Below are 25,154 nucleotides of genomic sequence, written 5' to 3'. Positions count from 1 at the left end.
GACAGCCAAGGCTACACAGAGAAACCTTGTCTTGAAAAACCTTGTGTGTGTGTGTGTGTGTGTGTGTGTGTGTGTGTGTGTGTGTGTGTGTAAAAACGTCACTACACTTTAATAAAATATGAGCAATAGGTAAGTTAGAGGATTGGATATGTGACTTGCAGTTAACATCTTGGATTATTTGAACCAAACCTTAACAACTGTCCCTTTTAACAATTCTTTTTGCAGGCTCAGTAGATGAAGGAGTCACTGAAGGAATGCCTACACTTCAGAGCACTTCTAGCACCAATGCTCATGCAGATGATGATGACAGGTTAGTGCCAAGGTAGTATGTCCTTTCCTCACGAAGCCTGTGCTTACAGCTCTCAATTCAAACTTGTGTAAGAACTTGATTGAAACCTGAGCACAATTTTGCACATCTCCATTTCTCTACCCTTTCTCTGGTCCCCAATTATTAATTGTCTCTTACTACTACTTCCACTGAAAGAATTGCTCCTCAGATAGACTGTAGAGTAGTCTTAATACCTGTACTTGCTGAAAACTTGAGTCAAAGATGTTATTCTTGAGTAGGTGACCCTGGGAGATTATAAACGAAAACCCCTTGAATAAATTAGTAAAAGCATAAATAAACATAGGTGTCCTTATTCCTCGATTTAAATTCTTTAACTAGTAATCAAGTTGTCTGTTCTTTATTAAATACTTTGCTAAGTCATGGGAGTACAGAAATAAAATAGAAAGCCTTTTCTCTTGAGCTCCATGAGTTTCCAGGGAAGTAGGGAAGTTGAAGGTGCGTGGGGTAATGTGCAGGGTTCCTCTGTCACCTACTTAAGCAGTAGGCCAACTCCAGGCTTACAGGAAGAAGGGGAGATAAATCAGCTACAGTTTATAAAATGAATGGATACAACCGAAGCAGAGAAGGTAGGCTGATAGAAGTTCTGTGGGTGAAAACACAGCATATAAGCACAGTAGAGAAATTACTTAGTGTAAAATATATTTCAGGCGTGGCTCAGAAAATTTAGACTGGGAGGAGAAAGTTCATAGATGAGTAGTTTTGGACACTGTAGGGGTTGAGAATTTATTCTAAAGAATAATAAGTTGTTGCAAGATTTTAAAGGGGATAATAGTAAGGATCTAAATTAAAACAGAAGAAAAGGAGGGAATTCAAGAGATTGAAGGGTATCTAAGGTAAAACAGCTTATGATATGTTTTGTGTTTTATGTCCACACTTAAAGATGCTAGACATTCTGGACAATCACATTGCTTTATAAATCTTTCTAAATGAAAATCTGTTTTTAAAAGTCTTTGTTGCTTCTTTAAAGAATTCTTCATTTAAGAATTGGGCTACAGAAATGTGTATTCAACTTAAATTTTACATCAGAGCCTCGTTGCCTTCTTTGGTTTATTTTTTTAGATTGGAAAATGTTCAGTATCCCTATCAACTCTACATTGCTCCTTCTACCAGCAGTACAGAACGACCAAGTCCAAACGGTCCAGACAGACCGTTTCAGTGTCCAACATGTGGGGTCCGCTTCACCCGTATTCAGAATCTAAAACAGCACATGCTTATCCACTCAGGTAAAGTGACTGCCTCCAGTGTTGTGGCATAAGGGGGTGTGCCAGAATACGTTCCTTTGCAATTGTGATTAAAGTGAAAAGGAAAGACTTTGTGCCAGGCATAGTGACACATGCCTTTAATCCCTCCACTCAAGACTGAAGCACAAAGTTCTAGAATTTGAGGCCAGCCTGGACTATATAATAGAAAAGACTCCGCCCCATCTAAGCAAGGGGAAAAGAGTTTAGGGAGTGGGAAAAGGAAGTAGAGTCTGGGTAGGATGAAGGAGGTGCATTACGGAACAGAAAAGAAATGTGCAGTCCTGAGAAGTCAGATGAGACCAGATTGGCTAACTATGGTCTCTCTTTGAAATATTGGAAAACTAGAATATTTTACCACAGGTATCCAGTATTCTGATTAAACCTTAGAGGCAGTTGTGTATGGTAAATGTATAAGATAACACGTACATATATTAGGTATATGTTCCAAAAGTGCAAATAGAGTTAAAAATTATACATAGGTGATTCTTTGAACTTCTCTGTAAGTTTGAAATTTTCATCAAATTAAAAAACCTGCTTAAAGGATTTCATATTTTGTTTTAATTCTATTACTATCTGCTTTTGATTAGTCAGCCTTGTAGTGTGTTTTTGGATAGGAAAAAAAAATGTTAGATGGATATGTAAGAGATTTCAGTGACGTTTGTGTGTAGTGATGATTCCTAGGTAAACAGTAAAACCCTGACCTGAAGGCTGAAAGGCCGTGACTGCTGCTCTCAGCTGCACCTTGTCTCCAGCTCTCCGTGGTCTCGGAGGCTCCGTCCTAGAGCCACTAATTAAGTCCACAGGTTGGGTTGTCTTCTGCAGTTTTAGCCTCCTTCACCCCAAGTTGTGATAGTAACTATAATGAAACTGTTAATATTCTTTGTAACTCTCTTATTAATATCTAATGATATTAAGTATTCAAGAGCTAATTATTATTTAATGAGCCTATCATAATTGTTACATACAGAGATGTTAGAATTTTTTTTTTCAAATTTCTGCCTAAAATGGTATCTTAGTTTTTCTGTTGCTATAATAAAATATCGTTAGAAAAAACAGCTTAAAGGAGAAAGGGTTTGTTTGGCTTCACAATTCCAACTTGCAGTAAATCCATCATGGCACGGAAATCATAGCAGCAGGAACTTGAGGACCAGTCATATCATCAGTCCAGTCAAGAGCAGGGAGCAATGAGTAACGCATGCGTGGGAGTGTTCTTCTCGCCCTCTTGTTGATATAGTACAGAATTCCCTGCCCCGGGAAAGACCCCACCAGTAATTAATATACTTTTCCCACATCAGCTAACTTAACAAAGATAAACCCAGAGGCCCATCTGCCAGGTGATTCTACATTTTGCTGAATTGACAACACTAACCATCACAGATGGTTACACTTGAGTGTAAATCTCTAATGAAATGCATGTTGTTATTGGGGTTTAGAGTGTATAAATTTTTCAGGTATGTTTTACAGCTAGAGATTTGGTTCTGTGGTAGGACCCTTGCCTAGTATGCACAGGCCCTAAAGTACATCCCAGTTCCACAAACAAATGAAATAATTAATGTACTAATTTCCTCTCCATTGCTGTCATAAAACTTAGGGGGACAATGAGCTTATTTCATCATACAGGTCACAGTCCACTATGTAGGGAAATCTGAGCACAAACTGACACAGACACCATGGAGGAGTGCTGCCTGCTGGCTCACTACAGCTCGGGCTTACCTGGTTTTCTCATCCAGCCCAGAACCACCTGCTGGAGAGTGGTGCCGCCTGCAGCGGGCTGGGCTTTTCTATGCCAATTAGCAATCCAGGCAATCCCCGACACATGGGGGCTAATCGGATCTCTGGCAGCTCCTCAGTTGACACTCCATTCTGATAGGACTCTAGGCTGTTGTCATGTTGATGGTTAAAGCTAACTAGGATAATTAATTTTTGAAGTCTAGAAAAGACATCATTTAAAAGAACATTCAGAAAATAATTCAGTATATCTTAACCTCATTGCCTCTTCCCTATCTTGTCCTTTAAAGCAATAGTGACTTCAAATATTTTGAACCACCTTGGAAATAACGTTGAGTCTGTCTTATTGGCATTTTTTTTCCTCTTAATTATTGTTATAAAATTGTTATTCAGAAATGTGTGATTTTTATGACCTGTGAGTCTATTTTTCAGGTGGTATTTTGCTGTTTTGTTTTATAGGAATTAAACCATTTCAGTGTGACTGCTGTGGAAAAAAGTTTACCAGGGCTTACTCGCTAAAGATGCATCGCCTAAAGCATGAAGGTAAACGCTGTTTCCGGTGCCAGATATGTAGTGCCACTTTCACTTCCTTCGGGGAGTATAAACACCATATGAGGGTTTCCCGGCACATTATCCGCAAGCCTCGGATTTACGAGTGCAAAACATGTGGCGCCATGTTCACCAACTCTGGAAATTTAATCGTGCACCTGAGGAGTCTGAACCATGAAGCATCAGAGCTAGCAAACTACTTCCAGAGCAGGTGAGGTGCACAGCGGAAACCCACCCGTCAGGAAAAACTGCTTTCTAAACTCATCCTGCTTTTAGGGCAGCCTGCAGTGTTATTATCAGGTTGCCAGCTAATTAGTTACATTCATTTTAAATTGCCACTACACATATTCTGATCTCCTGATCTGATGAAATTTTGGTAGGTCTCCTAAGTTATAACGTCATACTATATTATTGGTCTTTAAAATATTTGCTACAAAATATAAATAGTAAAATATCCCCACAGAAGACTATTTGTCCTCTTGGGTTTTTGCTTTTGTATATTTAAATACATTTCTATATACTATATATCATATATCATATGTATATATGTAATATATATAAAATACACTAGATTTAACTAGATCTTATTACCAGATATACCATGTCACATATATCTTAGTACAGTACAGGTCAGACTATAAATGTTAGCAGAGTTCTTTTTATAGTTTATGTATCCAGGCTTGGTGGTGCATGCTTTTAATCCCAGAGGCAGGCAGATCTCTGAATATAGACAGGCTGGTCTATAGGACAGCCAGTGCTACACAGAGAAACCATATCTGGAAAAACCAAATAAATAAATAAACAAACAAACAAATAAATGAAGTCTTATGTAAAGGAGTATCCATTTATCAGAAAACATTGTTTGACACCATGGATATTACATCCAGTAAGTCTTCTGTTTTCTTAGTTTAGTGCTCTGGTTTTTTAGCATTACAGATTCACTATAATAATATATTTGTGACTTATAGGTTATCCAAGTAAATACAATTCTGTTTCTAGCTCTGCTGCTGATTGAGCATGTCAGGTATCATTTGAAGTTTAGCTGAAGATAAAACACAAGCTTTAACAGGATAGTTAGTATCTTAAGTCCTCCTATAGACATAAAACTCTTATTATGTGTGGTTTTTAATACTATGTTAGGATTCCACCTCTGTAGGAATCCTTAGTTTCTCAAAACATAAAATCCTTCTAAACCCTTACAGTTTTAAAGTAACTTTTTTTAAAAAAAAAATCTTGCCGGGCAATGGGGTGGCACACGCCTGTAATCCCAGCACTCTGGGAGGCAGAGGCAGGCGGAATTCTGAGTTCGAGGCCAGCCTGGTCTACAGAGTGAGCTCCAGGACAGCCAGAACTATACAGAGAAATCCTGTCTTGGGAAAAAAAAAAAAAAAACAAATCCAAAAAAACAAAAGCAAAAACAAAATCTTTTCAGTTCTAAACTACTCATGTATAGATTTTATTTTTCCCTCCAGACCAGATATTCATTTCACTTAATCAGTTCTGATTCTGAATGTATGGTTATGTCACTAAAGCTAGATTACACTTATTAGACGTAGTTGTTGAGGAATTAAATTGTCCGCTTTGACCACTCCTATGTGGCTTTCCCATGTAGGGCCCTGTATCTTACACTACTCTTCCCTAACCCATGGAGACTCTTTTAGTAAATATACACAAGACATCAGAAATTACTTTGCAGACAGATTTTAATTTGTCTAATAATACTGAATATTCAAATTATTAAGTGGTCACTCCTAGTGTAATAAGAGATTCTTTCCAAATTCTTACTAAAATGTATTACTGCTTCCATACATAGTAAGGTGAAAACTTAATTTCTACATCTTCCAGCTTCACATAGTAGAATGTATGTATATAAGGTTAAGTATGCATAAAGACTGAGCTTCTTAGCTAACCTCTATGTAGGTAGAAACACAGAGATAGGTTTATATAAAACTTTTACCCGGCTTAGTTACATGATGAAATGCCACTTACATTATATACAGACTCCTATATGTAGATCCAGAAAGGCCTTTGAAGTGTCCAGAGAATCACTGGAAGTAATCATTAATCTTTTTATTGCCCATAGGGAGTTGGGATGCACTTTGGTTCTACTGAATAGTTTCAGTTGATACTTGGGGTGCTTATTTATTCATTGAGTAATTAGTGAAATGAAAAGTCCGAGACTTGTTTTATAGATGATATCTCTTTATTATAATTTGAAAATTAATTTTGTATTTTATCCTTTGCCTCTCATTTAGTGATTTCTTAGTACCGGACTACTTAAACCAGGAGCAAGAAGAAACCCTTGTTCAGTATGATCTTGGAGAACATCCTTTTGAAAGCAACTCTTCTGTTCAAATGCCTGTGATTTCACAGGTCTCCTCAACCCAGAATTGTGAAAGCACTTTTCCCCTGGGGTCTCTTGAGCTTGCAGAAAAGGAGGAGGAACTGCAAGAGCAGCCCAAGACCAGTGCTCATGCCGAGGCTCCCAGAGATGACCCCCCAAGGCAGAGCTGCCATCTATAACTATTGAGTAATTCTGTGATTGGCCTGGGTTTTGGTTTTTTTGGAAAGTGCCTGTGCTTGGTCTCATATGTTTAAATTTAATTTAATTTTTTAAAGAAGGGTTCCCTTTGTAAGCCCTGAAACTGGAGGGTTCTTTGTTTTGTTTTGTTTTGTTTTTTCATAGCTGAGAGATTGCTTCTGTATGTATGTATACAGTAAGGTAACATTGACAGAACATAAACTTTGAGACTTAAGGAAAAGCAGCTGACTTAAAACATGGCAGTTCTTCCTCCCGTTGTTAAAGGTGGGCAGCAGCAGAGACAAGAAATCAGGTTGTCGTTGCCCTTCCTGAGACAAGAGGGCTAGTGAGCAGTTACTAAACAGTTTGACAATGCCTAAGTAAATGTTTACTCCTAAATGCGGGGTGTTATAAACCCTGTAACTTTGGAAGTATTTACAGTAATTTTTTTTCAGATGAAAGTAAATAACTTCTGAAATCTGGTATATTACTTTTTAAGCCATTTTGAATTTTCATGGTGAAAAATTAATATCGGGCAGGCATTTCTTGTACCTTTATAGTACCACTCCATAGGCTAGGAGGTGTGATTGAGAAGAGTCAGGCTGTACACGGAATGGCAGGGTGCAGAATGAGGTAGGTATACCCAGCTCTGCAGCAACTCTCTTCTGACCGTTTGTTTCTCCTACTGGCCACTGAATGCTGACACCTGGCTGACTAGGACATGCACAGAGAAGTGCCCTCATGTCCCACTTTCACTTGCATATATTGTGCTGCCATATAAAAGAAGAATATTGAAGATATTCTATATTTTATATATAGGTTTATGTATTGTTGAGGATGTCGATGCTGTGCTGTTTTGGACAAAATAAAAGAATTCTGTTTTGAGGCTACATTCTTAACCCAATTCAGATTGTTTACAAGATCACATATGACAATGATATAATGTCCTTATTCCAAAATATTTTGAGGTATTGCCAAGTTTGTTAAAAGCGGCTATTATAGTTTTCATGGGATGGAAGCAATAATGTAAAAGATGAGAGGTTGTAAAATGATCATCTGGGACTCAGAAATTGGAGGAGAGATTGTTAAGACTAGGATCTAAAAACTTTGCTACTCAGATGATAACATTTATATGATATTCTAGATTGGGATATACTTTTTTATCTGCTGCCATTAAAGCCTCTTTGATCTGAAATATTCATGAATCCATGAATAATGAACATTTGTGTAATTTTTTTATACAGAAAATTGCCCCAGTGCTTAGCATTATAATAGCCCCTGATGGGTTAAAAGATAAAAACAGCTTAAGTTCTTTTGTTTGTGACAGGATCACAGTTAGTCCACGCAGGTCCAGAGCCCCTCATCCTCTTGCCTCAGTTCTGCCACAGCCTTTACTAACATTCTGTGTTATAGACATGTCACTACACCGGCTCAGACTCCATGGTCTCAGTCACACACATGATCTGACTTTTATCCCAGTGCCAGACCTTCCTTCCTTTTTATATTATAGTAATTTGTTTCTTTAAAATTTATTAATTTTGCAATTTAATTTCTATTTCTGGCCTTTTTTCTTCTTAATACTGAGAATTGAACCCAGGACTTTATATATTATGAGCACGTGCTCTATCACTGATAGAACCCCACCCCTTAGTTCCAGTTTTTTTTACCTGACTCATGAGCTTATTTGCTCCCAAGCATAAGTATGTGACTTTCGGAAAAAATAAACTAGAAAAGTCAGTAATTTTTATTTTATTATCATTCATATATGATCTTTGAAAACTGTGCCTACTAATAAATAAATCCTAAAACTCATTAGAATCCTATTTTAATATGGTAAATATTTTTGGTTCTAAATTGGGTTGCTTTGTCTTGTTTTTATTTTGTTAAGCTATAAAAAGGGAAAAGGAAGAAAGAAATAAGAGTAAATCGGAAATTAATTGATTTGAGGAATTCTTTTGAGAATTTTTTTGGTTGAAAGTTTTCCAGTTCACCCATCCTAAGAGATCTGAGTTAGGACAGCCCTGGTAGCCTCCCTGGGAGGGACATGCCTCACTATGGATTTTCACTACTAGTGATAAATCGTGTAGCCAACCTTAATGAGAGATTTGAATATACTATGAATACACAAATAGTTAGCTGCCTGCTGCCCAAATTTTTTTGATAAAAGTTACCTGACCAGTGTTTAATATAAAATGATACGAAGGCCTTTTTCTGTTCTAATAAAACTACATTTTTGAGGACATTTCTTTTATGGGTCTGTTATAGGAAATATAACTGCAAGAGATAATTGTATATGTAGTAATATTTAAAGCTTATTTAAAGTTGATTTAAGAGAGGAATGTCTGGATGTATACTTTTCACCAGAACATATAGAAAACATTTTGAAGAGATGAGAGCCAGTTATGATCCCCTCCTAGAAACCACCAGGGTAACTAAACAGAGAAGCATTCTTGTTTAGAATATTTAAAGGTAGCTATCTTTTGTAAGGCCTACAAGGGTAGCTTTGTGATATTTAAAGGGCTTAAATTTTAGAATGCTAGATAAATTACTTTTTAAAAAACTAAGCATTTTATATAACAAAAGCTTTGTTTTCAGTTTTTTCCAACTACCAAATAGATAGGATGTGCTTTAGAAGTGTTCACCGTGTTGTTAGGAGTTGTAGCTCCTCTTATCAGCCTTCGCATTTCCAGACTCTAGCCTTCAGAGCATTATGTCAGGAAGTCACCAAGTCAGAAACGGGAGATTTGACAGTAACCTTTACTTGTGCATTTGAATTTTCCAAGAAATGGATGTAGATAAATGTTATTATCCACAAATATGTGAGCTTCTCTTAATTGGCCATTTTAAACAATCCTAATTTTTATTTTGAGTTTAATTTCAAGTTTAACCACAGTTAATTATATTACTAGGTTTTATTTTCAGGTATTGAGGTGTGGTGTTTGGTTTTTTAAGTTCACAGTTGTGTTAAGACAAAATATACTAAAATGCTTAAGTGGCTTCATTTCAGTCTTAGGCTTGAACATTTTAAGTCCCGATAAATAGGGTCCATGTTAGGATACATATTCCCTTTGTTATTAAAAACAAACAAACAATGAATACTTGTGTTTTGTTAGAACGTTTTACTAAATACGGTGAAGTGGTCAGGGCCTCTGATTCGCCGAGTCATTGGTAACCCAGTTACCTTCTAACTGCTGAGCCAGGCTCTCCTGTTTTAAAACTGATGCCCGTTTAAAACTGATCTTCCTTTGGAAGCTACATTAAGTCTTTCACTCCCCCCCCCTTTTTTTTAAGACTCCTATTTTATTCTCTTAGTCTAATTAATAGAAGCCACTTACGCAGAGTGTGTCCATTTTCAGATTATGCTTTAGTCTGTTAGTTTTGAATTTCCTATAAGGTGCATGACCATACAGTGTTAATACAGATGGTGATTCTCTACTAGGACCATAGAGAATGATTTCTTATGATGGCAAATGAACAGTCCTCAATTTTAACTGAAGAGATTTTGATTTGTAGATCTAATAAACAGACAGGCAGATTGGAAACTTCCCATTGTACTGCATCACTCATCTACCCAAAGGGTCTTCAAACTCTGAAGTATATATCTGTGTGAAGGCATGATTTTTGAGTTCTTAACTAGGGGTGGGGGAAGGAACTAGGAAAACTCACATATGGAACAAACAGCCCAAAGGTAGGGGAGGAAGATTGGATTTCACTGTAAGTGTTGACATCAGATGTCTTTTTATATTTTGATAGTTACTAAGAGAACGTGTAGAAACCAGAAGGCAATGGAACAAAAGTGAGGGAATGGAGAGATGTTTTTGTTATAAACACAGCTATGAGAAATATTTATAACTAACATGTTTTAAATAAGATCATCATAATTAAAATTTATTTCACTTATACTAGTATTTATCCCTCTTACTTTTGACAGAATGTGGTGACATGGGATAATTTTTATGTGAAAAATCTTCAGCAAAACAAACCTACAAAATAGCAATGGTTCAGATAAACAGTGAAGTGGAATCAGCCAGTCCTCAGGCCGGTTAAGAAGTGGGCTACAGATGTTTCACTCTAGATTATACATAAATTGAGATCTTTGCTGCAGCCTAGAAACAAGAACTGTGCTAAACAGTACCAACTACTACCAGAAATTAGACTTTTTTTTTTAAATTATTGTATACTGAAGTGATGAGTGAGACGCTTTCCCCGTATCATATTTTATTTTTGTAATAGAAATGATAGTTCATGCTTTGGAAGTAGTCACTCTAGGCTCCAGACAGTGCTGCTGGAACCTTCTTTGGCAGTGTCTGAACAGCGATGCTGCTTCAACAGCTTCTTCAGCTTTAGTAATGCTCCACTGAGTGAGACCCAGGCCGGTTCCAGCAACCAGGCTTCCTGTGGACATAACAGTTTACAAAAACTTAAGAGTTCACACCATGATTGAAAAACATTAAAATTAATGGTTTTTATTAATTAAAAATGAAAGAAAATTAAGTTTTTTAAGTGCCTAATTTATAAAATTAAATTCTTTATTTCTAAGTTATTAAGCTTTGCTAAGCCTAAAAGCTCTGGGCTCAGTTGTGATGATTTACTAGTAAGATCACCAATAACCATTGGAGGAGCTATAGTGTCATGACTTTTACTGAATTCCTTGTTTTCTCAAATGCCAGTCTGACTATACCTAGAGGTTGAAAAGTCGTCCTGTGAACGAGTGTTCATTACCAACTCGCATAGCCTGCAGAGGCGTGAGCCTCTATCCGCACCAGGAGAGGTGGTAGTGTTGGGGAAGCACTGTCTGCAGCTCTGTTTTCCAGAGAGACCCTTTTCTGTAATTAGTGTGTGAGTGCTCTTGGGTTTGGGTTTGTACGTTAGGTAGCAGTTCCCTGGGTGGCAGCTGATATGGAAGGTCTTTGATACTGAGAATGCATTGCAGTTTTGAAGGTTGTGCTGCTTTTCTGCCCCCTAGAGTGAGTGGCATTGGGTATTTAGAAGTAAGGTCATAAACTTATTATTTTGTTTATACAAAATGATGGCTTCTGATGCTTATATATGAAGGTATTGCTTAAAAAAACAACAGTCCTCTGATAAGGTAAAATCTGGTTTTGACTCAAATTCCAATGATGTATTTAGTTTATTGATACTGGGTCTCCTGTTGCATCAGCTGGAGATTGCCTGCCTCTTTGTTAAGGCACCCTTGTGGCACCTTACGTTCAACTTGAAGGATGGTATGTGGCCTCTTTGTGCCTCTACTGTCTTTTCAAAAGCCATTTTATAAAAAATCTTAGGTATTTTAATATTTAAATATATATATTTGTGAAAGATACTTTTAGAACAAACTTTTTTTTTTAACTTTAAAATTCCTGTATTCCCATTTTTAAGAGTAAACTAAAGATTTTCCAGGCTTAGGAGTATCTTTTTTCAGAGCCGTGATAAGAAAGTCAGATTGAGGTAATAAATCAGAGAGTTTGGTGATAGGGAAAGAGATGTCTGGTGAGAGGAAACAGATGTAAAGGTGAAAATAATTACTTTGATGTAACAAATTAACTTTTTAAATAAAGTTGTGGTTTGCTCCTGTGATTTCGTATTTGCTGCTATAGTAGCTCACTATTTTATAGGGCTGATATATAAGTCTGGCCCCACTTAAAACTGAGGTCCTTTCTAATACAAGCAGCCTAGAAAGAGACTGCACCCCAGTCTGCCAGCCGGTGGCCAGGGGTTCCCTGTGGCTGATGCATGCTTTTAACATTTGCCTGCAGCTGGCAGCCATGGAGGGCAGGAAAGCCAGCTTCCTACCTACCCTGCCAGGCAGAGCACTGCGACTCGTGGGAGACTGGCATCTGGGAGACAGGCCAAAGAAGGAACCACTGAGGAGAGAATGTGGGAGCAGTTCTGTGTGGAGGGGTGTCCATGTTCTCCACCGCTCTCCTGCAACAGTACTACTCCAGCTCTGCCAGTCCCCACTTCACCAGCCTGGACCAGTTGTCATCTCATTCAAGTATAGCTTTACTTGGTGACAGTGGCCATAGATAAATTACTTGGCATGTTTGACTTTCTACAATATCAAAAATGGTCTTAAATTTTTGTTTTGATTTCCTAAAAAAAAAAAAATGTACACAGTGTCATAACTTCACCTTTTATAAACTAGTATCTGGCTATTAGTATTTTACAGAAACCATGGTTCTTGGTGACTACATATATATATATATATTTTTGTGACTTTTTTGTAAACTAAGTGCCGTTTCAATGTTACAATCATTTTTAGAGTTATTGTAATCAATGTGAATATCATGTTTTTTCAAATCTGTTCTGAGCCTAGTGTTTGCTTTGTGAACATACGTGTATTGTATATATTCTGTATAGTTATACTGTACTGAAATATTAGCTTGTTTGATATAAGAAAAAGTATGTATTGAGTACCTTTTGCTAGCCTGATTGCTTAATCTTTTTACAGATGGTTTAATTTTTTTTTTTTGACCTTTAAACTGGCCTTTATTAATGGGCACAAAGTTGCAGTTAGAAGTGATGGACAGGGAAAATTTAGTCTTGAGTGTCTTTGGATAGAAACATGAGACTAAGATCTGTTTGGGCTTTTTTTTTTCTCATTAAAATATCTTACTGATGTTTTATGAAATAAGTCTCCTGCTGTTGTCATTGACTGGAGGCTAGCAGGAGGGGCTGGTTCCTGAGCGTGTGCAGACTGCAGACAGAACAGCATCCGTAGTGTGCCTGCGTGCAGACCCCACCATACTCTGCCCACACCCCAGAGGAACATGTAAGGAGGGCAGTTGGGGAAGCCGTCAGCTCTGAGTCGGGAAGCCAGGTTCTTGGGTAGAGCTACTCATTGGATGGTGGTTGCCTCTGATTTTTTTTTTTCTGAAATTGTTTCACATTTAATATTGATTAGGTAGAGACACATTGCCACTATTTCAGTGGTGACTGACAAATGGGAACAGGAAAGCAGCTTGTTGCACAAAAAAGTGCTTCACGGGGTCTCAGAAAATGACAGCAGTGAGTGAGCTCAATCAGCCAGGACCCTGTTTGTTAGAGTCTGGGGCAGGACAGTTGGTAGTACCTGCCTAGTTTTTCTCACGACTATATTTTTATCTGCTTTTTTTTTTTTAATCCATAAAAATGTATTAGCAGCTGGGTGGTGGTGGCTGCACACACTTGTGATTCCAGCACTTGGGAGGCAGAGGCAGGCGGATTTCTGAGTTTGAGGCCAGCCTGGTCTACAGAGTGAGTTCCAGGACAGCCAGGGCTACACAGAGAAACCCTGTCTCAAAAACAAACAAAATCAAAAAAAAACAAATATTAGCAGTTCCAGCAATAGGAAGCAAAAGATAATGTGGCAGAGAATCTTGATGTTTAACTAGGAATGAAAAGTGGTCACCATCCCCTCATAGAAGGAATCACTTACATTTTTGCCAGATCTCTTTATATATATATATTTCTTTTCTTCCCCCTTTTTTAATTGGATATAATCTTCATTTACATTTCAAATGCTAAAACCTTTCCTCCGAAACCCCCCAACCCCTCCTCCCACCCCCTGCCTCCAAGTATTTGCCCCTCCATGCGACCCACTCCCACATCACCCACCCCCGACCCCTGATTTCCCTTTGTTGGAGCCTCTATTGCGCCTTCACCAGACCAAGGACCTCTCCTCCCACTGACGCCCGACAAGCCATTCCTCTGCCACATTTTTGGCTGGAACCATGTGTGCCCCTTGATTGATGGTTTAGTCCCTGGGGGTCCGGGGCATCTGGTTGACTGACATTGTTGTTCTTCCCGTGGGGTTGTCAACCCCTTCAGCTCCTCTGGACTGCCCTCCAGCTTCTCCATTGGGGACCCCACACCCAGTCCAATGGTTTTTGCCAGATATCTTAATTCCACCTGTGGTCAGATAGACCTTCCCTGCCATCTTTGTTTTTAGCCCCTGGAGTTTCTCTTTCTGCCTCTGTTTGAAAGTCTTACCTCCTTTTCCATTTTCTTGGGCTATTCCAGTGACTTTTTCATGCTTTCTTTGTATCATGGCCTGGTGGTTTTGGCCCCTTTCCAAGTCCCTGATCTTAAGCAAGTTATTTACTAAGTCTCATTTACCACAGAACTTGAGAACGCAGGCAGGATCAATATTTACCCACCCCACTTCAGTACACGGCTAGTCTGTGGCCAGCTTCAAGTGAATCACCTTGCTGTCTGGAGATTATCCACTGACTGTCTAGATTGAGGGCAAGGGCAGAAATGTTCTCTTCAAGATCCAAGCATACACATTGTAGGATCCTCCAGTAGAACTTAAGAGAGAGGGAGTGTGTCTGCCAGCTCTCATTTAACTGTGTATCATGGACTGGCCTTTAATCCTTAAAACTACTGCTCTTAGCCTGCTCAGAGGTCAACTTTTCCATTTCTTCAAACATCACAGTCCACACCTCCCTTGTCAAGGGAGCCTCCTGCACTCGATGGTACTCCCCCTAGTGTGCTCTGTGTCTTGCTTCCTTGTCATTGACAAATTGACAGATGGCTTGCAGGCCCTTGGATGACCGAGCAGAATGCATGAACTTTTGGAGGCGATGGCTTTTGTTTGTTTGTTTTTTGTTTGGTTTTGGTTTTTCAAGACAGGGTTTCTCTGTGTAGACCTGGCTGTCCTGGAACTCTGTAGACCAGGCTGGCCTCGAACTCAGTAATCCGCCTGCCTCTGCCTCCCAAGTGCTGGGATTATAGGCATGCGCCACCCCAACCCCACCCCCCCCCATCCCCGCAAGGCAATGGCTTCTAAAGTAAAGAATTTTAAAAAGGAAAAAAACAACTAAGACTGGAAAAATGCCCCCCCCTCAAAAAAAAAGACTGAAAATTGGAGGAGCAACCTGACTGAAGGGACAAGGAACGCGTTGGGAGGAGCCAGCACTGTAGTGGACTCTTGAAAGGGTTGTACAGTCGGTCGAAGGAGGGTGCTTTGGAGATCCATTCTGAGCCTTAGGGTGGAGTGCTGAAAGGGCGGAAAGTGGTTTGCTGGGCTTTGTGGCATTTCTGAATGCGAAAAATCGAGAACTGTGTTACAAGCTTGGCTGCAACCCTTGCCCATAATCCTGGCACCTAGGAGGACGGTCAGGGAGTTTAAGGCCTGGCACGCAGGAGGAGGAGCAGAAGTTTAAGGCTGGCCTGGGTTTTCTGAGGTGCTGTCTCAAAGAAAAACTGATAGAAAAATGATTCACATTAACTGAGCAAAAGATCAGAATCAGAGGTCTCTAGAAAGATTTATGAACAAGATTTGAGGGGCTGGAGAGGTGGCTCAGAGGTTAAGAGCACTCACTGACTGCTCTTCCAGAGGTCCTGAGTTCAATTCCCAGCAATCATGTGGTGGCTAACAACCATCTGTAATGGGATCTGATGATTTCTTTTGGTATGCCTGAAGACAGTGACAGTATACTCACATATATGAAACAAATCTTTAAAAAAATATATTAGGGGTGGGAAGGAGGTATGGGATGTGGAACAGTTGGAGGGTGGACAGGGTGGAGGGAAGCATAAAAAAAAAAAAGGTTTGAGGGCACACATGGCAGACTTGAGTTCATCAGAGTTAAAGTTACAGCCCAAGAAAAGAAAAGGGACAGGGCTGCCAGAGAAGTGGCAGTTAGCGGGCTGAACTGAACTGTGGGTCTGGACTCCCAGCGGTGGGCGGACGACACCCACCTTGTCCATTCTATCCCTGTGGCCCACTCCACTGCCCGGGCAGCCTAGCTTTGCCTTTTAAAGGAAACTGTCCAAACGAAAGCAGACTAAGAATGAGCTCTGACTGGGAGTCTGCAAGCTTAGGGGGGAGAGCGCTCGCGCATCCCAGCGCACCATCGCTGCAGGTCAAAGCACGGAGCTCGGATTAGGCTGAGGAAAGTATCCCTCCTCCTCAGGATGGTTGGAAGTATTTAGCTTATTAATGCACTTGCTTTCTAGCAGAATTCATCCACTGAATTGGGTTTATGGGATTGCTTACCCCAAACATTCTCAGTGGCTTGCAAGTCATTTTCTATTCATAAGCAATAGACAACCTAAAAAGCAGGTATTGGGCTCGTGAGCACTGGGCACATCTTGCCCTGGTAGAGCTGTCCTGGGGGGGGGGGGGGGGAGGAGAGGGGAGCGGGGTCAGGAATAAAAAAATGGAAATGCACTTCCTGTCCCGGCCGCCATTAGAGAGCAGCAGCCATGGCCCTGCGCTACCCCATGGCCGTAGGCCTCAACAAGGGCCACGAGGTGACGGAGAAGAAAGTCAGCGAGCCGAGACACAGCACAGCTGGCGGCGCTGCGGACGCCTCACCGAGCACACCAAGTTCGTGCGGTGCGGGACTCGATCCGGGAGGTGTGCGGCTTGGCGGCCAACGAGTGGTGCGCTGTGGGGAGGCTCAGTGTCCGAGGGCAAGCGCGCACTCAGGTTCATCAGGAAGAGGGTGGGCGCGCACATCCGGGCCAAGAGAAAGCCGGAGGAGCTGAGCAGCGTGCTGGCAGCCATGCGAGGCCAAGAAGGATTGATGAAGCCTCCCCCAATAAAAGATAGTTCCTACCCACCCCCCCCCCCAAAAAAGGAAATGGAATATATAGGTGAGTAAGTGCTGTGTGTGTCGATGCAGTTAGGACAGCCAAAGTCACTAAGGAAGAGATAACAGTGTCACAGACGTCCGTTCACTACCCCGTTTATTCTGTGACCAGGAAGGTGCATTTTCAAAAGCTAAAAGCGGGCGTTGCTGGGAGGTTTAGAATGTGAGACAGACGACAGAGAGAGTTTGTTTCCAGGTTCAGTGGTTGTCTTCCTGCACAGCCAGAGGCCTGTTCTTCCTTCCCAGAACAAGCCACCAAGTGAGTTAATCCAGTCAGGAACATACAGCATTATAGATCGACGTTTTGGAAGAGCTGGGCCTTGTACTCAGTCTCCAGAGTTCTTATTCTAACAGCATCTTAACGTCATTTAAGCTACCCTGCAGGCTAGTTGTCTGCTCAGAGTAGCATGCCCGTGGGTCAGGGCCGCTGGCTAGGCAAACAGCTATTACTGCTCATCCCCGAATGCCCACGCGTGTGTTCCTCCAGTGCCCGTGCTGCTCCTCCAGTGTACGTGCTGCTCCTCCAGTGCACGTGCTGCTCCTCCAGTGCACGTGCTGCTCCTCCAGTAGGCGTGAAGCAGCTCTGTAAAGCAGCGGCCTGAGTGTCCGGAAGACAGGAAGGGCTGAGCTTAAAGCAGGAGGATTTGCATACATTTACATATGCAAATGAAGCAATGTCCTCTAGTGCGCAGTCCATGCCTGTCTTTCCTCCAGAACTTCTGTCCACAACATCCCGCCTATGCCTGACTCGTGTGAGAATTCTAACCTGCTGTGTGGACAAACTCACCCAGCGGGGGTCTCTACAGAGACTCGCTTTGGACTAAACTGTACATTGTAAGGATCCCCTAACCTGCACGTCTTCATGCACATCCGTGCGTATGTGTCACGTCTCTCTGTGCGACAAGCAGGAGGGCTGAGGAAGGAGGACTTTCCTAATCAAGTCCCCTGTGTGGCCTTGCAGTGTTCCTGAACCTTCAGGCCCTGGTAAGGCTTCACTCTCAGGTCTGACTGCTTGCTCTCAGACCGCCACAGCCACTGGACCAAAAGTTTTTCCGAGCCTGGTAAGTGAGATCAGCCCAGCCCAGTGAGTCCACCCCGCCTTTCTCGGGGTTCTCCATGCTGTCACCTGCAGCACCCTTTCCAGTCCCATCCCCATCCCTCCTTTGGCTCTGAGGCCCCGAGGGGTCAGGATTCTCCAGTGTGCTGGCTCTCCGTCCACCAGGAGCCCCATTCGCGTGCCCCGGCTCTTAGTGTGTACAGTGGGTGTCCCACTTCCCATCTGCATGGGGGAAGGTGGGCAGGGCCCTTCTGCCCGACTACCCACCGTGGGCCGAGGGAACCGGAGTTCTGGGGCACAGGCTTCTGCCCCGTGTTCCAAGAAGCCACCTCTGAGTGCCCTGAAGGTGTCAATACAGAGGTCTGGCCCTCTTGCTGCTGCTGCCCTGCTGCTGTCATTTACTGATTCCAAGGAGAGAGAGCCAGGACGGTCTAGGTTATGTGACTTGAGCCAGGATATGTGGCACCAAACATGCTTATTTTGTGTACCCGAAGCTGGGTGGTGGTGGTGGTGGTGGTGGTGGTGGTGAAGCACTGTGCTCCTGATTTTTTTTTTTTTTTATATTTATGAGTCTTTTTTGTTTTGTTTTTTGTTTTTTGGATTTGGTTTTTTCGAGACAGGGTTTCTCTGTGTTGCCCTGGCTGTCCTGGAACTCACTCTGTAGACCAGGCTGGCCTCGAACTCAGAAATCCGCCTGCCTCTGCCTTCCAGAGTGCTGGGATCACAGGCATGCGCCACCACTGCCCGGCTATATTTATGAGTCTTTTGTCTGTTATGGATATGTGTGCACAACTTACATGCCTGGTGCTTGCGGAGGTAGAAGAGGGCATTGAATCTTCTGGAACTGTAATTACAGATGACTGTAAGTTGCCATGTGGGTGCTGGGAATAGAACCTTCTGGAAGAGCAGCCCGTGCACTTACCTACTGAGCCATCTTTTCCCGTCCTTAATTAGCATACTAATTGCACATAATAATGACTTTAACTGTAGCATTTTCATACATGATTATAGCATGCCTTGTTTATAGTCACGATTTCACATCCTCTCTCTTTCTTCATCTCTGTCCATCCCTCTCCCCAGCCCCTTGATTGTCTCTATTTTCAGGTCTTATTTTTGTTTCCACGTGCAGAGATATCTTAAGTCTGTCCTGGCTCCAGGTATGATTGATTGGTCGCCATGCTGAGGACTGAATCCAGAGCCTACAGCATGCTAGACAAGTCTACCACTCAGGAGTGGGCTCCACAGACTGCGAGGAGTGGGCTCCACAGACTGCGAGGAGTGGGCTCCACAGACTGCGAGGAGTGGGCTCCACAGACTGCGAGGAGTGGACTCCACAGACTGCGAGGAGTGGGCTCCACAGACTGCGAGGAGTGGACTCCACAGACTGCGAGGAGTGAGCTCCACGGACTGCAAGGAGTGGGCTCCACAGACTGCGAGGAGTGGGCTCCACAGACTGCGAGGAGTGGGCTCCACAGACTGCGAGGAGTGGACTCCACAGACTGCGAGGAGTGGGCTCCACAGACTGCGAGGAGTGGACTCCACGGACTGCGAGGAGTGGACTCCACAGACTGCGAGGAGTGGGCTCCACGGACTGCGAGGAGTGGGCTCCACGGACTGCGAGGAGTGGGCTCCACGGACTGCGAGGAGTGGGCTCCACGGACTGCGAGGAGTGGGCTCCACGGACTGCGAGGAGTGGGCTCCACGGACTGCGAGGAGTGGGCTCCACGGACTGCGAGGAGTGGGCTCCACGGACTGCGAGGAGTGGGCTCCACGGACTGCGAGGAGTGGGCTCCACGGACTGCGAGGAGTGGGCTCCACGGACTGCGAGGAGTGGGCTCCACAGACTGCGAGGCTCACCCTTCTGGGCATAGTTATTTTATTTCCATGATGCCCATTGTATGGACTAGTTCTCTCTCTTTCTCTGTGTGTGTGTGTGTGTGTGTGTGTGTGCGCGCGGACATGTATATTACAATTTTTCTTATCTATTCATCTGTTGATGGGTGCTCAAGCTGATTCTGTTACCTGACTACTGTGTGCAGTGCTGCCGTAGACTACAAGGGAGTGCAGGCGTGTAGCATCTGTATTTGTGCCGATGGATTCCTTTGGACGTACTCAGGAGCGGTACAGCTGAACCATACGTAGGGTGGCTGAGTTTTTAAGAAACTTCCACACTAACTTCATACCAGGTCATGTGCCGGGATCTCTTTTCTCCTACACCATTGCTAGAATTTACTAGGGTTTTTTTGGTCACTGGAGTGAAGTGGAATCCCAATGTACTTTTTATTTGTATCTGTCTGCTGGCCAAAGAAACTGGAGCATTTTCCCCTTATTATACACACACACACATATATACATATACATATATACAGACACATATATGTATGTATGTATGTATGTGTATGTATGTATGTGTGTGTATGTATGTATGTGTGCATGTATATGTATGTGTATGTATGTATGTATGTATGTGTGTATGTATATGCCACTTTTACTACCTTTTGCGAAGTATTCAGCTCATGTGAGTACTTTAAAATCTGGTTCACCTAGCTGCTGCAGCCACCACCACCGCTCGCTGCTGCTGCCACCGCACTGCCGTTTGTCAAATGCTTCGAGTACCTTATGGTAGGTAGCAGTTATCTTGACTGCAGTTATCTCAGGACGCTGGGTCCAACATGAGGGTCATGCTCTGCTCTGGGCCCCATTTCCCAGGTTGTTCTGGAGTTCGCAGCTGAACCCCAGTGTTGTATTCCTTAGTTGCCTGCAGCTATTACAAACTGGGTTGCTGGAACAGAAGCTGAGGGATGGAGGGCCGGGACAATATTTCACTGGTCAAGGCCGGGAACTTTAATGGCGGTTGGACTTTTTAACAGTTTGAGCAAACCCTTCCCCCCAGACTCAGGGCTGAGTTCCCTGGAAGTTGTCTAGCTTCTCTTGGAGGTCCTTGTCTTGACTGCTCCGGCAGCTGGGTGGGTCACCTGCTTAATTCAGGAATTCCTAGACCAGGAGGAACAATGAGCTTAACCTTCACTGAGCTTCTCCACCCTAGGATAAAAATTCCTGCTTTAACCCACTTCCCTATTATGTCCTAACGTCAGATTCCTGCCCGAAGCCAGGAATTGTCCTTCACCAATGTCAAACTCAAACCATGTGCATGATTGCCCCAATATGGCTCTGTATACCCCAGTGCCTGGGGAAAACTGGAAAACTGGCCTTGTATCCGGTAAGAAGTCAGCACGTACGTACGGGAGGGGGGGGCGGGGGGGGGGAAGGGGGGAAGCAGTCAGCACGAGTCTTTTGAGTTGACTAAATGAGGAGATGGGAATATGAAGCTTTGGGAACTTGGACCACCATCGCAGAAGTCAACAACAACAACAAAACCAACTAACGTGGCACGTGCCACAAATCCTTGGAGGCTGCAACAGGAGAGTCACTTAGGTCCAGGAGTTCTGAGAGCTTTCTGGGCAACATACCCAGAGCCTGTCTTTGAAAGGGGTGAGGGGGGCATGTTGGGACCCTCAGCATACTTCTCCGCCTGCCTCAGCCATTTGAACCCTCAGCAAGGAAGACGCACCACTTCGAATCTCTTCACGGAGCAGTCAGACGCCTCCTGGCTCTTGAATGCTCTTCGAAGGCTCAAGCTCTAGGAATGACGTCAGGAGATGCTTGGCTTACACTTGTGGGTGCCATGTCTCCAGCCTCCCTAGTATGTGAGCAGAGAGGCTAGAAAAGTGGGCATAAAATGTTAGATTCATTTAACCTTAGAGAAGAAATGCTTTAGGGCGCAAAGGTTTTCAGATATGTTAAACAATGAAATCCAAGCAGCGCCCACCTGGACCTGAGAAATACTTCCATAGCAAAAGGAAGGACCCGCAGAATGCTAAAGGCATTTCCCACAAAGACTGACAGTTCTAACCTTGGGAGCCCCAGGGTGAAAGGAGAGAGCTGACTCCTGCAAATTGTCTGGCTGCTTGTGTGCTGTGGCGCACATACCATCCACACATACACAGAGACACACACATACACAGAGACACACACATACACAGAGACATACACATACACACACACATTCCGAATGAATCAAAAATGTCTTTTTAAAAGAATGCCCTCCAGGCGGTGGTGGCACACACCTGTAATCCCAGCACTTGGGAGGCAGGGGCAGGTGGATTTCCGAGTTCGAGGCCAGCCTGGTCTACAGAGTGAGTTCCAGGACAGCCAGGGCTACACAGAGAAACCCTGTCTTGAAAAAAAAAATTTTTGATGGAAGCAGACTCAGAGACCCACAGCCAAACATCAGTGGAGAGAGCCCAGACTGGAAAAGCCATCAGGTTCTTAAGAGATCAGGGAACCTCGAAGAAGTGGGGAGCCAGGGAGGTCAAGGACGCCAGGAGAACTCAACTCACAGAATCAACTAAGCAGGCTCCTGGGGCCTCGCAGACCGAAGCGGCAAACCACTGAGCCTGCGTGGGTCTGTGCTGGGCCTGCGTGGGTCTGTGCTAGGCCTGCGTGGGTCTGTGCTGAACCGCGTGGTTCTGTGCTGGGCCTGCGTGGGTCTGTGCTGAACCTGCGTGGGTCTGTACTGAACCGCGTGGTTCTGTGCTGGGCCTGCGTGGGTTTGTGCTGAGCCTGCGTGGGTCTGTGCTGAACCTGCGTGGGTCTGTGCTGGGCCTGCGTGGGTCTGTGCTGAACCGCGTGGTTCTGTGCTGGGCCTATGTGGGTCTGTGCTGAACTGCGTGTTTCTGTGCTGGGCCTGCGTGGGTCTGCGCTGAACCGCGTGGTTCTGTGCTGAGCTGCATGGGTCTGTGCTGGGCCTGCATGGGTCTGTGCTGAATCACGTGGTTCTGTGCTGGGCCTGCGTGGGTCTGTGCTGAACCTGCGTGGGTCTGTACTGAACCGCGTGGTTCAGTGCTGGGCCTGCGTGGGTCTGTGCTGAACCACGTGGTTCTGTGCTGGGCCTGCGTGGGTCTGTGCTGAACCGCGTGGTTCTGTGCTGGGCCTATGTGTGTCTGTGCTGAACTGCGTGGTTCTGTGCTGGGCCTGCGTGGGTCTGTGCTGAACCTGCGTGGGTCTGTACTGAACCGCGTGGTTCTGTGCTGGGCCTGCGTGGGTCTGTGCTGAATCACGTGGTTCTGTGCTGGGCCTGCGTGGGTCTGTACTGATCCGCGTGGGTCTGTGCTAGGCCTGCGTGGGTCTGTGCTGAACCGCGTGGTTCTGTGCTGGGCCTGCGTGGGTCTGTGCTGAATCACGTGGTTCTGTGCTGGGCCTGTGTGGGTCTGTGCTGAACTGCGTGGTTCTGTGCTGGGCCTGCGTGGGTCTGTGCTGGGCCTGCATGGGTCTGTGCTGAACCGCGTGGTTCTGTGCTGGGCCTGCGTGAGTCTGTGCTGAACCGCGTGGGTCTGTGCTGGGCCTGCGTGGGTCTGTGCTTGGTCCTCTGAATGTTATACTTGTCCGCATGGTGTTTGTTCCTGTGGGACTCCTAACAAGGGGAATGGGGGTCTCTGATTCCTTTGCCAGATTCTTAGGGCCTTTTCCTCCTCCTCATCCAGCCTTGACATGAGGAGGGTTTGTGTCTTCTCATAATTGTACCTTGTTAATGCTGTGTTCAGCTGATGCCCCTTGGAGGCCTGCTCTAAGATGTATTAAAACAACCAAAGAGAGGGGGGGAGGGAGGGAGGGACGGAGGAAGGAAGGAAGGAAATTTTAAAATGCTTAATTCTCCTAGCTGTAACCATGCACCCACGTTTCTGGCCTCCTATAGACTAACTCCAACTAAGGTATCAGTCAAGGAAGCTTGTATCTTTGTTTCTTTGTTTTAAGACAAGGCCTTAAGGGCAGTGGTGGTGCACGCCTTTAATCCCAGCACTTGGGAGGCAGAGGCAGGCAGATTTCTGGGTTCGAGGCCAGCCTGCTCTACAGAGTTAGTTCCAAGACAGCCAGGACTACACATAGAAACCCTGTCTCAAAAAACCCAAACAAGAAAAAAGAAAAAAATATAAAAACAGGCGGGCAAGACAGGGCCTTACTATGTAGACCAGTCTGGCTTCAAACACATAGAGATAGATCTTTGCTTGCCAAGTGCTGAAATTAAAGATCTCTATCACGACACCCAGTGGAAGCTCTCAACCCTTGACTGCCCCGCCCCTGTCGCCTTCCACACCAACAGTGTTGGAAGTTCATTCAGTTCAAGAGCTCAGGAATGGAGTCTCCCAGGTTCCCTGCTGCGCTGAAAACAGGCAGCAGCTTGCCACTTCCCTTGGGATGTTCACACGCGAGGGCTGCCCAGTACAGCCGGTCATGGAAGGCCACCCTCACAATGACACACAAGTCCAATGTCGCCCTTGACGGGGACACAGGTGGTCAACATCCGTGGTTGCCATACTGCTTGGGCGGAAGCTGCCCAAAGCTTTCTTCCGACCTCTTTCCTATCTCACTGCGCCGCACTGACCGCACTTAAATACAGTGTGTGAGCGCCCCCTTGTGTTCTCAACTGGAAGGAACTGCAAGGTAGGCACTAAAGTGAACTTTCCCTATTTGTCGTTACAAAACGCTTAAAATCCGATTAAAATGTTTCTGTTTAAGCACCTAATGAACGTGTCCAGACTGTCCAAATGTCACTTAACCTTTTTTCCAAAATTCCTTAATAACAAAATGGAGTTCTTTGGTTCTGTTACCCCAGTTCCATGGAAATTCTTGTTTCTCGGGTATAGAATGAAACCCATCCACATGGTTGACATGTTGATCTTTGGAATCAAGAAACTTGACAAAGGGGACTGCCCCAGGCGCAGCGACACCCATCTCCTGCCCCCAGCAGGGTTTCTAACCATCTATACCTGCGTCGTGGACTCTGTTCCCTTTGCAGAAGCATCTCCTGAGGCCAGTTTTCCACAGAAGTTTAGGGCTCAGGGGAGGTTGGTGAGGAACAGGGGCTAGTCCTGACGTTCAGGATGGAACATGGTGTTCTGCTGCCCATAGCCAAGACCTCAAGGAACCATTTCTCCATCCACACTGCCCCAGGCAGAGGAGTAAGAAGAAGCAGATGGTTTGGCCCCTGCGGAAGGGAAATGCCCAGGAGCTACTGGAGGTAGCCAAAGGAACGGGAATGGGAAAGACTTGGAAACTGAGCCAATGCAGC

The 25,154-nt window shown here is 44.0% G+C and overlaps 1 protein-coding gene and 1 pseudogene across 1 annotated transcript in view; both read left to right on the top strand.

The window, feature by feature from the left end:
• The window catches only part of Zbtb44 (zinc finger and BTB domain containing 44), a 51,298-nt gene extending 39,332 nt beyond the window's left edge, over positions 1 to 11,966 (top strand). Inside the window, 5 exon segments of the mRNA XM_052188769.1 lie at positions 226 to 310; positions 1,409 to 1,572; positions 3,778 to 4,078; positions 6,123 to 6,370; positions 6,373 to 11,966. Of these exon segments, the coding sequence (XP_052044729.1) occupies positions 226 to 310; positions 1,409 to 1,572; positions 3,778 to 4,078; positions 6,123 to 6,370; positions 6,373 to 6,401 (827 nt within the window). The 3' untranslated portion in view covers positions 6,402 to 11,966.
• A 4,613-nt stretch (positions 11,967 to 16,579) lies between these two features.
• LOC127689799 (60S ribosomal protein L36-like) lies at positions 16,580 to 19,113 on the top strand (annotated as a pseudogene).
• Positions 19,114 to 25,154: the final 6,041 nt, after the last annotated feature.

The sequence above is a fragment of the Apodemus sylvaticus genome, chromosome 7, assembly GCF_947179515.1.
Source record: "Apodemus sylvaticus chromosome 7, mApoSyl1.1, whole genome shotgun sequence".
Lineage (NCBI taxonomy): Eukaryota > Metazoa > Chordata > Mammalia > Rodentia > Muridae > Apodemus > Apodemus sylvaticus.
This window is presented reverse-complemented; position numbering and strand designations above follow the sequence as displayed.